Source organism: Schistocerca serialis, chromosome 2, assembly GCF_023864345.2.
Source record: "Schistocerca serialis cubense isolate TAMUIC-IGC-003099 chromosome 2, iqSchSeri2.2, whole genome shotgun sequence".
Lineage (NCBI taxonomy): Eukaryota > Metazoa > Arthropoda > Insecta > Orthoptera > Acrididae > Schistocerca > Schistocerca serialis.
In genome coordinates, this window is record NC_064639.1 from 217,157,698 (window position 1) to 217,171,839 (window position 14,142).

Here is a 14,142-nt window from a genome sequence, read left to right on the forward strand (position 1 = left end):
CTACCAGGAAATGTTTACATTACACCATGCTATCTTTGCATACTGAGTACCAGTTCTCCATTCTTGCCCTTTATTACTAACACATTTGCTCAATGTATGATCTATGACAACACACTGATTTCTGGCTGTTAATCAGTCCATCACACAGACATATTTCTCAGGAGCTCATTCTCAAAATTACATTTTATATGTACTAAGAATTGATTTCAGAAAAAAGTTAAATTTTAAAGAAATGAGTGCAAGCACTATATCTGCAGAATCCATTTCTTACATGTGCAACTGCATCAAACTTGATTGTAAATTTAATTTTAATTAAATATTGAGGAGAGCAAACATAGCCCATAGTTTAGAAATATGCATATCGTCCCTTGTTGAAAAAAAAAAAAAAAAAATAAAATAAAATAAAATAAAATATCAACAGAACCGTAAGGTAGCAACCGTTAACAAGAGTCCAATGCTAAAGAAATGAAAACAGTGATATAACAGTTGATCTTCTTGTAGAAGGATTCAGTGACAGACACCTTGTGCAGTAACTCTTGGAGAATTATGTCAGTTCAAATAATGGATCTATGAAAGTGAACTGAGGTGCCAACTGACATTTTGTTGGAACTCTTCCTCCCTCCCCCCCCCCCCCCCCCCCACACACACACACTGAGCCTGTCAAAACATCTCCAAACAATAATGTGTACTACTAAACATGAGGAAAGATAAAGCCCGTAGATATTAAGGAAGTGTGGTTGAAAAGTGAGCAAAAGATAACAGTAAGTAAGCTGAATTCCATAATTAAAACTGTTTAGGATCATTATTTTTGTGTATTCAGAGATCTTTTTCATCTCTTATTAATTTTTTTAAAATGTAGTCACCGAACATAGTCCACAGTTAAATATACCATCATTTTAAATTATTATAAAATATAATAGTAACACAGGTTTAAAATTTTTCATATTAGTCCATGTAAACCAATAATGATATCAAATATCATGTATATGAGACTCATGAAAACTTTTCTACTAATAAAAATGGTGCACTAAATGCACAGCTTTTTACTGTAATACCAATAAAATTTATGCTGTGAAAACAGTGACGACATACGAAGGAAAAAAATATTGAACAAAAAAGGAAAGGATCATCTTATTAAAGTACTATAGCATTATCCTGTAGGTAAACAAATTCAACATGAATTAAACAAGGTAATTACTGATAAAAGTTAATACCCAAGCATACAAACTTCCAGGATGATAAAATCTTGCTTACACAGGTTATGTCCTTTAGTCAAAATATGTTGCTGGATAAAGTATTAAAATGTTAAAACTAAACTAAATTTTGTTATAGTAAGAACAGCTTATGGCATGTTCTGCTTTCTTCATATGATAGTAAGGAAGCAGAACCACTAGAGCCAATTGGAGCTAATTATTTCTGTTGTATCAGACTCCAAAATATTCTCTCGTTAGGTAGATATTTCAGGCATTTTGTTCTCCTGATTGTCACTGAAACTGCTTGTGTATTAATACCATTTTTAATCTATACAGAATATCACACCTTCACAAGAAGTGTATCTAAGTACACAGAGCAAAAATCCTTGCCATGTCACTGAAGTGGGTGCAAAATATATTGTCTTTTAAGATAAAATGGTTCACATTTGACTCACTTCTCATTCCTCTTCAGTCCCTTTTTTGAAATCCATTTACCCTGATGTGAAACTCATCTCCTCACTAGTGATTCTTGATTATTTAAACATTGCACATTTGACAGATGATTGTGTAAGCAGTGTCTTTTCTTGTTTCTCCAAAATATTTTCCTTGGTTTTGTCCATAAGAAGAGTTCTGTCAGCTGTGCTAACATCAATGGCATGCAACACAGTCTTTCACAGTATTAAATGTTATGAAAATATGCCTTTGTTACAACACTGAATTCTCATTTGACCCCTTGTCTTGTCATAAAATTATAAACATCGTAAAAGTGGTCTGAGGAACAACTCTCCAGTTGTGACAATGCTGTTGAGTGTAGCACTGAATTTCACATGGAAATGTTGTAGCTGCTTTGGGTGTCTGCTCAAGAGATAACATGCTGACTTTTCTGGACCTCATTCAGAGAGTTGATCATTGTAGAAAATGCTGCATCAGCAATTTTCTCCCATGCTTTGATGCACTCTGGAGTCATCTTTGCACTGAGTTTCTCTAGCAGAAATTGAAAGAAATCCTTCTTCAATGCCTGTAACATATGCCAAAAATTACAAATTAATTTTCCTGTATTTGAAATTCAATACTTTGCAAAAATAACATTCATAATAACACAGCTACAAGGAGAAAAAAGGCAGAGTTCACCACTATTTTATTCTACAGAGATTTTACAGGGTGTTCAGAAATTTCCATTACAAACTTCTCGTAGAAGTGAGTCAGTACATAATATTGCAAATAGGAACCAAGACCAGAAAAGTACTGTTTGGATCGGCATATAGTGCCTATTCTACCTCTCTGACATGGGTTGTGCCTGAAAAATTACTTGTAAAAGTGGTTGCGTTACCAACATGTTTTCAAATGGTTGTAGTACAGAAACAGTACATGTCTGGACATGAATTCCAGTTCAAAATATTATCCACTCATTCCCCTCTATGAGTCCTAAAAGTTCCGGACACCCTGAATAATTTTTGTGTGTCTTGAGTTGTCTTGACCAAAAGGTGAAATCAATATGGACAAATCTTTGCAGCTTGTTTTTTAAGCAGTTAATTTTTATTATTAATTAGGACAACAAGTGAAATTATCTGATGCTCATCTGAAGGGAATTAAGGCCAAGACAAATTCACAGTCCCTAGTTCTAACTAACATACAGTGACTCAGCACATACAGCCTACATACAGCACCTATTTCTGTTGCTCGGCCGTAAGCGTCATGCATAAAAATATTTTTTAACGTACCATGTATAAGGTTTCTAAGGTGCCAGATGATATTTGTGAAGCTGATAGTGTGACATATTTGAGTGAAAATGTTTCTACAATAATTAACTAAATTTTAGATTAGTATGACATTATTGATGTTTGAAACACATACATTTACATTAGCAAAATGTAGCTACTGATCAGGAATCTCACTTCTGACTCCATATTTAACTTTTAACTTTCAGTGGTAGAAGCTTTTCTAACAGCATCAAACATTTTTACACAGACTGAGTAGTATGAAAAAACTGAAAACATTATTGTGGAGTTTCAGCATGCTCCATTGTTGTCAGGCTTGTATTGCTGCCAGGGGTGTTCACATACCAAACTGAATACATTAACCAGTTGTTGCAATGTGTGTGCAAATCTGTTAAGTTGGAAAAAATGAAGAATATTTTTGCCTACTTTTATGTATGTTGTAGTTTTGTATGCTTTAGGTTGTTTCTACTTTGCTATCTGCTATTTATATTGTTTTGTTGCAAAATAAATGCTACACTGTAAAATTTCCATTTGTTGCTTCACTTTTGGACACCAGTGTGCATGTATACTCTGCATACCACTGTGAAGTGTATGGCAGAGGGTACGAGAGTGGTTTGAAAAGTTCTCAGAACGGAAAAAAGTACTTACATCACTGAAAATTTTTTATTATTCAATCTAGTCTCCTTGTAGAATTATGCACTTGGTCCAACAATGCCCCAGTGCCTTGATCCCATCTTGAAAATGAGTTTCCTCCAGGCCTGAAAAATAGTTGCCAACTCCAGCTATCAATTCTTTGTTTGAAGTGAATCTTCATCCACCAAGACAAATTTTCAGTTTTGGGAAGAGATGGAAGTCTGACAGAGCCATATCAGGCGAATACGGTGGGTGTGGCAACAATTCATACCTTAGTTCACGTAATTTTGCCGTGGCAATGGCACATATGTGCAGGCGCACATTGTCTCAATGGAAGATGACTTTCTGCCTTGCTAAACTTGGCCTTTTTCTCATATCTTTTGTTGCAATTTCTCCTGGATGTTAGCATAGTATTCTACAGTAATTGTTTGGCCAATGGGGAAATAATCTACAAACAGAATCCCCTTTGCATCACAGAACACTGATGGCATGACCTTTCCCACCAAAGGAATTGTCTTTGCTTTCTTTGGTGGTGGAGAATCAGCATGTTTCCACTGCTTTGACTGTTGTTTTGTCTCTGGGGTATATTAGTGCACCCAAGTTTCATCTGTGGTCATAAACCGGTGCAAAAGAGCTTGTTTGTTTCTCCTAAAACGGGCCAATCATTGTTCCGATACGTCCATTCTCTTGCGTTTTTGATCCAGCATCAAGAGTCGTGGCACCCATCTTGCAGATATTTTTTTTCATTTCTAATTACTCAGTTAAAATGTGATATGCCCTTTTAGATGACATCTGGCAAGCATGAGCAATTTCAGGCGCTTTCATTCGGCGATCCTCCAGGAACATTTTGTGCACTTTTGCAATAATTTCTCAAATTGTGACACATCTTGGCTGACCATTGTGTGGATTATCATGTAAGCTCCCCCGACCAAATTTAAATTCATTTGTCTGTTTGGCAACAGCTGAATATGAAGGAGCAGAGTCCCCTTGTGTATTCTGGAAATTGTCATGAATGTTCTTTGCTTTCATACATTTCTTTACACAATACTTAATCACTGCTCGAATCTCGATTTTTTTTCCACCTTTGCAAATAACTATGCAGGAACAACAACAAGGTTAAGTCACCACCACAGCTTTCTTTCAAGAGCACTGATGTGGCACGTGTCTACAGGCAGTAGTCCAATGAATATTACATGAACAACTTGTTGTGCTAGCGCTGACCTCTCATGGTGATTCCAAGAACTTTTCAAACCACCTTCGTACATCTAATTGTACCATTTATTATGGTTTCTTCCTGTTACGATCACGTATAGAGCACAGAAAGAATGATTATTTGAATGCCTTTGTGCATATAATTACTCTGATCTTATCCTCATAATCCCTATGTGAGTAATATGCAGGGGGTTGTTGTATTTTCATAGAGTCATCATTTAAAGTTGGTTCTTGAAACTTTGTTGGTAGACTTTCTCAGGATAGTTTACGTCTATCTTCAGGAGTCTACCAGATCAGTTTCTTCAGTATCTCTGTGACACTTTTCCATTGGCCATACAAACCTGTGACCATTCATGCTGCCCTTCTCTGTATGTGTTCAATATGGCCTGTTAATCCTATCTGGTATTGGTCCCACACAATTGAGCAATATTCTACAACTGTTCATATGAGTGATGTGTAAGCAATCTCCTTTGTAGACTGATTACACTTCCCTGGTACTCTACCAACAAACTGAAGTCCACCACCTGCTTCGCCCATGAGTGAGTCTATAATACAATTTAAATGATGCTCTTATTCTCTGATGTGTTGATGCCGGTGACTGTGCTGTGATGTTATTTTTCAACAAGATAATGAGTGAACATCTGTTGCTCATACAGATACCTGTGTGTCATGATTGTATAGGCTCAGTTGCAGGTGAAGTGGTAGTAGACTTTGTCTCACTGATAGGATATTGGAAAAACTTATTTACAATGTAGATTGCTTACAAAACACATGTGCAATCTATCACAGATAATGCTCAAGAGCCTGTGACTCAGCTCATACCATATAGGGCTAATGGAGAGGTTGCTGAATGTATAGAAAGACAGCATGAATGGTCACATGTTTGTTCTATACACAGTGCAGCCTGACAAAGGAGCTGAAACACCTGTACTGGCAGATTTGAAGATAGGCACCACCTATCCCATGAAAGCTTACTTACAAAGTTTGAAAACAACAGTATTAAATCATAAATATAGGAATTTACTACAGCCCAATATATATCTCTTTCTTAGGCTCTACAAAGATAAGATTAAATTAATTACAGCACGCAGTGGAGCATATAAGTAGTCATTCTTCTCACACCATATATGTTTATGGAATGGAAATAAATTCTAATACGTGGAATAATGCCATGCAATTCACAGTAGTTTGCCGTGCATGAATATAGTTGTAGATGATACTGTTACATCGGCAAGTGCACGTCTTGCAGTGTATGTTGTGAAGTTGTTGCAATAGGTATTTTTCCACTGTGAAGATGAATGCATATCATGCCAAGTATACCGATGCTGTTGAAAAAAAAATTGTTTCATTGTAATTGTATCCAACCATTTCATTAACTAAAGAAGAGCTTTTGTATGAACTGTCCAATGTGGCACTCCATTTTGAAAAATTACAATGAATAGCATATTTGGAAAACACAAGTGCCTTCTTTAGAATTATATTTTTTCAGCTGCCACACACAATGCTGCTTATTGTTCTTTATGTGGATATTTTGCAAGATAGCTGTAGCAGTTATATATAATTTTATATTGCCCACTGACAAGCAACTAACTGGGCGAATCAGTATTGGTTTTAGAGTTCAATGGAATGAAACTGAACTTCCACTTTCCTCTCTTGACTTGCAAAAGACTCTACTACTAAGCAATTCCAGTGTCTAGATGTAGCATATCTTTAAGTCACATATGCAAACTAGATAACTAGCAAGGTATTTTGCTTAAGTTTGCTGTAATGTTTACACTTTAATTGTAAGAGGAAAAAACAAAAAAAAAAAAACCACCACAAAGCAATTATCCAAATGGGATAGAAATCTGTAGATGTGATTTACATGTACAGACAAACAAATAATTACAGTTTCAGAAGAACTGGATATTTATTCCAGAGAAAGAGCTTCACACACTGAGCAAGTCAATAATACTTTGGTCCATCGCTGGCCCTTGTGCAAGCAGTTATTTGGCCCGACAGTGATTGATAGAGTTTTTGGTGTCCTCATGAGGGGTGTCATGCTAAATTCTGTTCACTTTATGTGTTAGATCATCGAGATCCCAAGCTGGCTGGAGGCCCCAACCCATAATGCTTCAAATGTCCTCAACTGCGGAGAGATCTGGTAACCTAGCTGGGCATGGTAGGATTTGGAAACCATGACAACAAGCAGTGCAAACTGTCACCATATGTATTCGGGGATTATCTTGCTGAAATGTAAGCCACAGATGACTTTCTATGAAGGACAACAAAACGGGACATAGAATATTGTTAACAATTATTAATGAAAGTACAAGCATATGCAGTAGGTTCCCAGGTATGTGAGTGGCTCAAAGACTTCATAAGTAACAGAACCCACTGTGTTGTCCTCAACGGTGAGTATCCATCATAGACAAGGGTACCATCAGGAATGCCCCAGGGAAATGTCAGAGGACTGCTGTTACTTTCTATATACATAAGTGATCTTGCAGATAGGGTAAGCAGCTATCTGTGGCTGTTTGCTGATGATGCTGTGGTGTATGGGAAGGAGTCATTGTTAAGTGACTGTAGAAGGATGCAGACGATTTAGATAAAATTTCTAGTTGGTGCGATGAATGGCAGCTAGCTCTAAATGTAGAAAAATGTAACTTACTGCAGATTAGAAGAAAAAACAAACCCATAATGTTCAAATATGGTATTAATAGTGTGCTGCTTGACACAGTCACATCAATTAAATATCTAGGCATAATGTTCCAAAGCAATATGAAACGGATTGAGTGTGTCAAGACAGTGCTAGGGAAGGCAAATGGTGGACATCAGTTTATTGGAATAACTTTGGTAAAATGTGGTTATTTGTAAAGGAGACCACACATAGGACTCTAGTGTGACCTATCACTGAGTACTGCTCAAGTGTTTGAGATCTGCACCAGCTCATATTAAAGGAAGATACTTAAGCAATTCGGAGGCATGCTGCTAGATTTGTTACCGGTAGGTTCGAACAACCTGCAAGTATTATGGAGATACTTTGGGAACTCAAATGGCAATCCCTGGAGGTAAGGCAGCATTCTTTTTAACGAGTACTACTGAGAAAATACAGGGCATTCTCCACCACACAACGTATTTTGGCTTGCGGAATATGACTGTAGATGTAGATTAGATGCCGACGTGCTGCTATGCTGTAAGGGTGTCAGGGATGACAATCAAGTAAGTCCTATTATTGAAAAGAAATGACAACCCAGACCATTATTTATAGTTGTTAAGCCTTATGACAGGCAACTGTCAGGTTGGTATCCCATACCTGTCTTGGATATCTCTAGACACGCCTCCACTGGGCATCAGGGCTCAATTCGACTCATCACTAAAGACAATTCTATTCCACTCAATGAGATCTGAGGCCAAAGACATGTCTGGAGATGCCCTGGACAGCAACAGAATACCAACCTCACAGTCGCCTGCATTACAGCCTGACAAGCAGAAGCGGTGGTCTGCTCTGCCATTTCATTTCATAGCAGAACATCTTTGTGTGGCATCTGTGGCATCCTTACAGCACAGTGGTATGTCAAGGATATTCTACGAGTGCATCGCTGTCTCTTGCCCTTCATGGGAAGCCATCCTGGGCTTACATTTCACCAAGATAATGCCTGCCTGCACATGACAAGAATTTCTACTGCTTGTCTTCATGCTTGCAAATCCCTACCTTGGCCAGCAAGGTAACTAGATCTCTCCCCAGTTGAGAATGTTTGGAGCATTATCAGCAGGGCTGTCCAGCCAGCTTGGAATTTTGATGATCTAGGGACAGAATTTGGCACGATATTCCTCAGGAGGACATCTAGCAACTCGATCAATCAATGCCAAGCCGAATAACTGATTGCTTAGGGGCCAGAGGTGGATGAATGCATTATTGACTCACTCAATTTGTGAAACTCTTTCACTTGAACAAATCAACCAATTTTTCTGAAATTGTCATCATTTGTTTGTCTGTACATATAAATCACATCTACACATTTCAGATCCATTGGGATAATTCCATCATGAGGCATCTTTTTCTTGTTTTAGAGTGTACAAGAGATATCATGATTGATTAAAACAAATCACTTTGCAGCATGGTCAGCAACATTCATTTTTACTAAAGGTATAATGTTGGCTATACGCAGATGGGTAAGAACAGTAACATAAATCCCTCACTTGTAGAGAAACCAATGTGAGATAGTGAAGCAAAGACAGTAGATAGCAAGTAAGTAATTATAACCTACTGGCGACAAGACAAGATCCAATATTGTTCTCTTGGCAGTACTACAGTAGTGGTGCTCAGTTGTTTTTTTACATGTAAAATGTATAATTACATATTATGACTGCCTTAAATGAATATACTGAAGAAGGAAAAATATGTTTGATGAATATAATATAATGAATGCCTGAATAAGAGAACATTAAATGTCTAGAGCAATTATGCAGATGTTAAAACTGCTATGAGCAGAGGCACCTGCCATCAACTCGCTCATCCCGTCGTCCCAAATTCCTCTAAAACCACCTTCATAAACCAAATTTAAGTCCTGCTCAGCCAAACAGATAAAACATGTCAGTTCAGTGGAAATTTCAAGAAAGTGACACCATGTAATGAATACTGAGTAATAAAAAGTGGAATCAAATATCATTGGATGTGAAATCTCAACACTATATTCTGATTTACAGCTAAACTAACAAACTGCAACAGCTAACCTGCTCCATCAGGTCCACTCTTGGAACCAGTATAATGAAAACATCAGGTATGGCCCACAGTGAACATTTTACACTTTTCTGGTTCAACTGAGATAGTACTGTATTTTTAAAAAGTCTCTTATTAATTGTGAAACACCAATTAACTAAACATATTTTTAGAACATAAAATCTTTTGGTAATAAATGAATGAGAAAAGAGAATTGAGTTTAGTTAAACTTCTTGTCAGTGCCAAAGTTGCCATAACGTAGAACACAAGCACAAAGAGAAAGGAAAGGGGGTATGGACTTTTTTTGGGTACCATCCACTGAATCACTCCAAGGCACCTGTAGACAATATTCATAACATAAATTGGGATGCTGGAAGTGAAATTTTAGGCCTGATCGTCCAAAAAATGAGATCATGTTGCTAGATGAAGGAAAGGAGGGAAAAATGAGACATGTACGGAGTCTTAAGGTGAAGTTTATTTGGAATTGTTGAGTCCGAGACCTTAAAGCAAAAGCAATGCATTAGTCATTTGTTTTGAGGCAGGCATCTGGAAATAGAAGGAGAAAAGACATACAAATTTGGCAGCTGTCACCATTTGCAAATAATGTTCTTTGATAGATGAAACTTTATGCATTGTGATGTTTTGCAGTCTGTGGGCTACTAACCAAGAACTCTGCTTCTGTAATCTTCCTTCGGCCGTGGTTCTCGCCCTGCTTGCGCAGCATCTCAATCATGACCTCAGGGTCATCCAAGTGGTCCACAACAGCAGTCAGTGCATACATGACGCTGTTAGCATGCGCGTGGAACTTGGGGTTGGTGCGCAGGTCTGATATGGGCACGTCCTTGAAGCTGGTGAACCTCTTCTTCGCCTCAGGATTGTTGGTAAAGAACCTGTGGAAGACAACCGTATTGGTAACTGCAGAGATGTTGTCCCTGTCGCCTTTAGCAATGCAACAAAGTTACTTTCACTCCCACATATTTAATCAGAGGGCAAGATAAAATCGTCTCAATGAATGCACGCATTTTAGTCAAATTGAGTGACGTCTCAATCATTAAATCTAAAGTATCTCAACATTTTGAGGAACAAAAAGCACATCCCTCACAAGCACAGCGACAAACAGTGAAAGGTAGATAATTTCTGAATCGTCAATTGCTACCATCAAAGAAAAATGTGATAAATGTGTTTCACATTCTTGGCGAACTAGGGAGAACTTTTTAAATTATTTAACGTTTTTATTTTTAGAATGTGTTGCAAAAAAACTGTTGGAACATTGGAGTCATCGAAAAGGCTCCAGAAATGGAAGTTCACTAATACAGACCTCTAGTTCAAGTCTGACAACATTGTTTCTGAATAGTAAACGTCTGGAGAGTAATCGATTGTTATCCAACTGCACTACACTCTTAACTACAGGAAACTGGTTGCGTCATGCAAACATAATCGTACCATGGATAGTGGAAACTACTGAACCTAAGGAACAATGGCAGAGTTGAAGTGTCACTCACGTCAAAAATATTATGAGCAGCGTTGTAATTATGAGCTGTAGGAGACGCTGGCTCTTATGCTTGATCTTCCAGAGTTGATATGCTTCAAATTCACCGATTTGTGTGCACCATACCGCTGCGTCAGGCCGAGGAAATATACGTGGAAATTGTGTTAAAGCGATCCATGAGCAAAATTCACATCTGGAATCGAAATCATTGTGTGTACCCGATGAAAGCAAAACGCAAGAAATAACTATTAGTAAGCGTTTACAACGTGGCGAAACTAAGAAGGTATACCGCGCACAAGAGATGCCTGTTCAGTAAAATCTTCCATCGTCACTCAAAAGTACCACTATAGCTGGAGTCACGGACGATAGCGGGCGAGATCGGGCTTGTTCTGCGAACAGACGATGCGCACCGTGTTGCTGTATCAGCTTTTTTAGAGCTAGTCCTGGAATCTTTTTATGACATTTATCTGGTACATGATTTAGCTAGAGTCCGAAAGTGTGGCTTTTTTCACAATCATTTGCCTTTTTTCTGGCTTTTTCCCCCATGATTATAGGAAAGAATACAAATCCTTGTTTGTGAAAGGAAAATGATCGTCATTGAATTAAGCTTTCAAAATATGCTTTAATATCCCATGAAAACGTACTATTAGACTTACTTAAATGCAGAACAAACTAAAGGTCAGTTCCAGGCTCATCAGCATACACACACACACGGCCAAAACCATAAATGCGAAATATAAGCATTGAGAGTGTTGCTGAAAATGCTGCTGCAGCATAGCTTACAACGTCATAATAATGAAGGAAGCTGTTCTAAGCAAAGCTCGACAATTGCAACAATGTGCCAACGGCTGAACTGAGAAGAAGAAAAGTGAACTTCTATCCGGTGTAGTTGTTTGCTAGGTATAAGGAATAATATATTACAGTGCAGGTATTTGAAGTTTGTCCTGTAAGTACTTAGCAGAAACTTTATTTATAGTTTTACTGCGAGAAAAAGACAAACTGACACGAAGATGTTCATTTGAATTTTTGCATCAAAATATCGAGGTTTTAAAAATTCATATTATGTTTATACATTCACAGTTAATCATCTGTTTTACTGTAGTGTCCAGCAGATTCCAAATCAATAAAATAAACACAAATTCATGCTAGTTTGTTATACAGTATAATCACTGCAAAAATAAAACTGATCATCTTTCTTCTGGCTTTTCTTTGTAGACGCATTTAGGTTATTTTGAATTGGAAAGTTGGCGACACTGTTCCCGCATTCTCCGACAACCTATGAGCGTTCAGTAGCGATTTTAGCGCTCTGTTGTGAATGTTGGGCACATTAAACGTGATCGTAATGAGTTATTTACTGAATTTTTACTTCATTTGTTGTGAGTTGCCATCGCTGACGGTGGTAGTTAGCGACCAATTCTACATAAGCAAGCGAGAAGCGTAACTTGCACCACACACGCCTTCTTCACGGCGAAGCACTTTGTATGCGCTTTCCGCAGCTTCACTTGGAACCGGCAACAGTGGGAATCCCGTCCCTGCCTAGACCTGCGTGAACGGCCATCGTTCATGAATAGGACTATAGCACAAGCTCGCCAACTCATTAGAGGAGAACATTGGAGAAAAAAATCTCGCCTTCTAACTCTGGATGAGTTATGGGGGTTGCGAACTTACGTGCAGGAATTGATATTCCTATTCAGTCTAAGACAATACGTACCCCCAACAGACACTGATCCACAGATAGGACAGTCTTAGTGGAGAGAGACACAGCCGTCTCCACACAAGTTAAGAGCCGTGAAAGTGGTAATGCCGTGTAGCCGGCCTACTACCGATATACAGGATTGTTCTGAATGATGGACCCATTTTCAAAAATTTGTATCTGTTCAAGTACAAATCCAAAATCAACTAACTTTATAGCAATAAAATGAGGTAGTTTCAAAGTTTTTGGCGGGGGGTGGTGGATTTGAGAAGCGGTCGATAGAGTGCGCTCGGCAATAGGGCCACCATTCCGTTTCACTGTCAGTTAAGTGAGATGGCGAATGTGAAGCACAAGGTTTTCGGCATTCTTGAGTTCGCGAAAAGTGAGTCGCAAATTGCACTGTAGGGGGCATTTCGTACAACATTCGGTCTTCAACCACCAACTCGCAAAAGCATTAGCCGTTGGTTTAAGCAATTTAAACAGACTGGGAGTGTGTGCAAAGGAAAAAGCACAGGCCGACCGCGTGTGTCAAGGATGATGTCTTACGGATTCACGAAAGTTTTAAATTGATATCAAACATTATGAAAAAAAACCTTTCAAACTTCCTTTTTTTCATTGGTATAAAGCTTGTTCATTTTGGATTTGTACTTGAATAAGTACGAAGTTTTGAAAATGGGTCCATCATTTAGAATAACGTTGTAGTACTGTGTTCTGGGAAATAATCGTGGACGTTTTGACATAAGTTGTTGAGACATGTGCACTGTGTAGCAGAAAAATTATGCCCAAAGACAAGACCGCTAAACTGTCGGAAAAGGCTATTTTTCTTACTGACATCTTATTATTACAGAAAAGATATTTGAAGATAATGTATGAAGCCACATAATAAAAAACATAGACGTAATATGTTACTTGGAAGTGGAGTGTTATTTGTGGTAAACGTGTGTTTTTTAAGTAATTAAATAACATTTTTCAGATGCCAGGAGAACACTGTTCCTCAGGTTGTAAAGCAGTTATGATTACAATGGTGCAAGGACTACACCACGGTATTGTAATATAAAGGATTCATTCTGTTGTTTATTTCTCCGGGGATCATTTCTCAGTGATACATGATTTGTCATCATAATACAGTGAAAAAACATAGCTCAAGATATACCTAAGCATGGAAAATATAGATATGTTTTTACGAGGATATGACAGGCGATCAGTCGTAGCCTTGCTGAAGCACCCAGCCTGTCAATTGCCTGAAATGATTCAAGGAAACCACGGAATACTTAAATCTGGATAGACGGACAAACTCCCGATTATGAGGTCAATGTCATAACTGCACCGATTCATTCGGTTGGTCTGTACTGTGCAATGTTCTTTCGATCATGTGGAGTTTTCAACAGACAACATACAATACAGAACCTACGTAATCACTGTACAGACTATGGACACGCGCTGGTGATATATACCACGAACATGCTAATATGCGCTACATATTCTCGTCAATCAGTTGGAAA

General features: G+C 38.0%; 1 protein-coding gene across 1 annotated transcript in view; it reads right to left on the reverse strand.

Moving 5' to 3' along the window:
- Positions 1-653: 653 nt before the first annotated feature.
- LOC126456960 (globin-1) overlaps positions 654-14,142 on the reverse strand; it is a 289,698-nt gene continuing 276,209 nt past the window's right edge. The window contains exons 4-5 of the mRNA XM_050092895.1: positions 10,123-10,348; positions 654-2,211 (exon numbers count right to left, since the gene is read on the reverse strand). Of these exons, the coding sequence (XP_049948852.1) occupies positions 2,053-2,211; positions 10,123-10,348 (385 nt within the window). The 3' untranslated portion in view covers positions 654-2,052. The remainder of the gene's footprint in view (positions 2,212-10,122; positions 10,349-14,142) is intronic.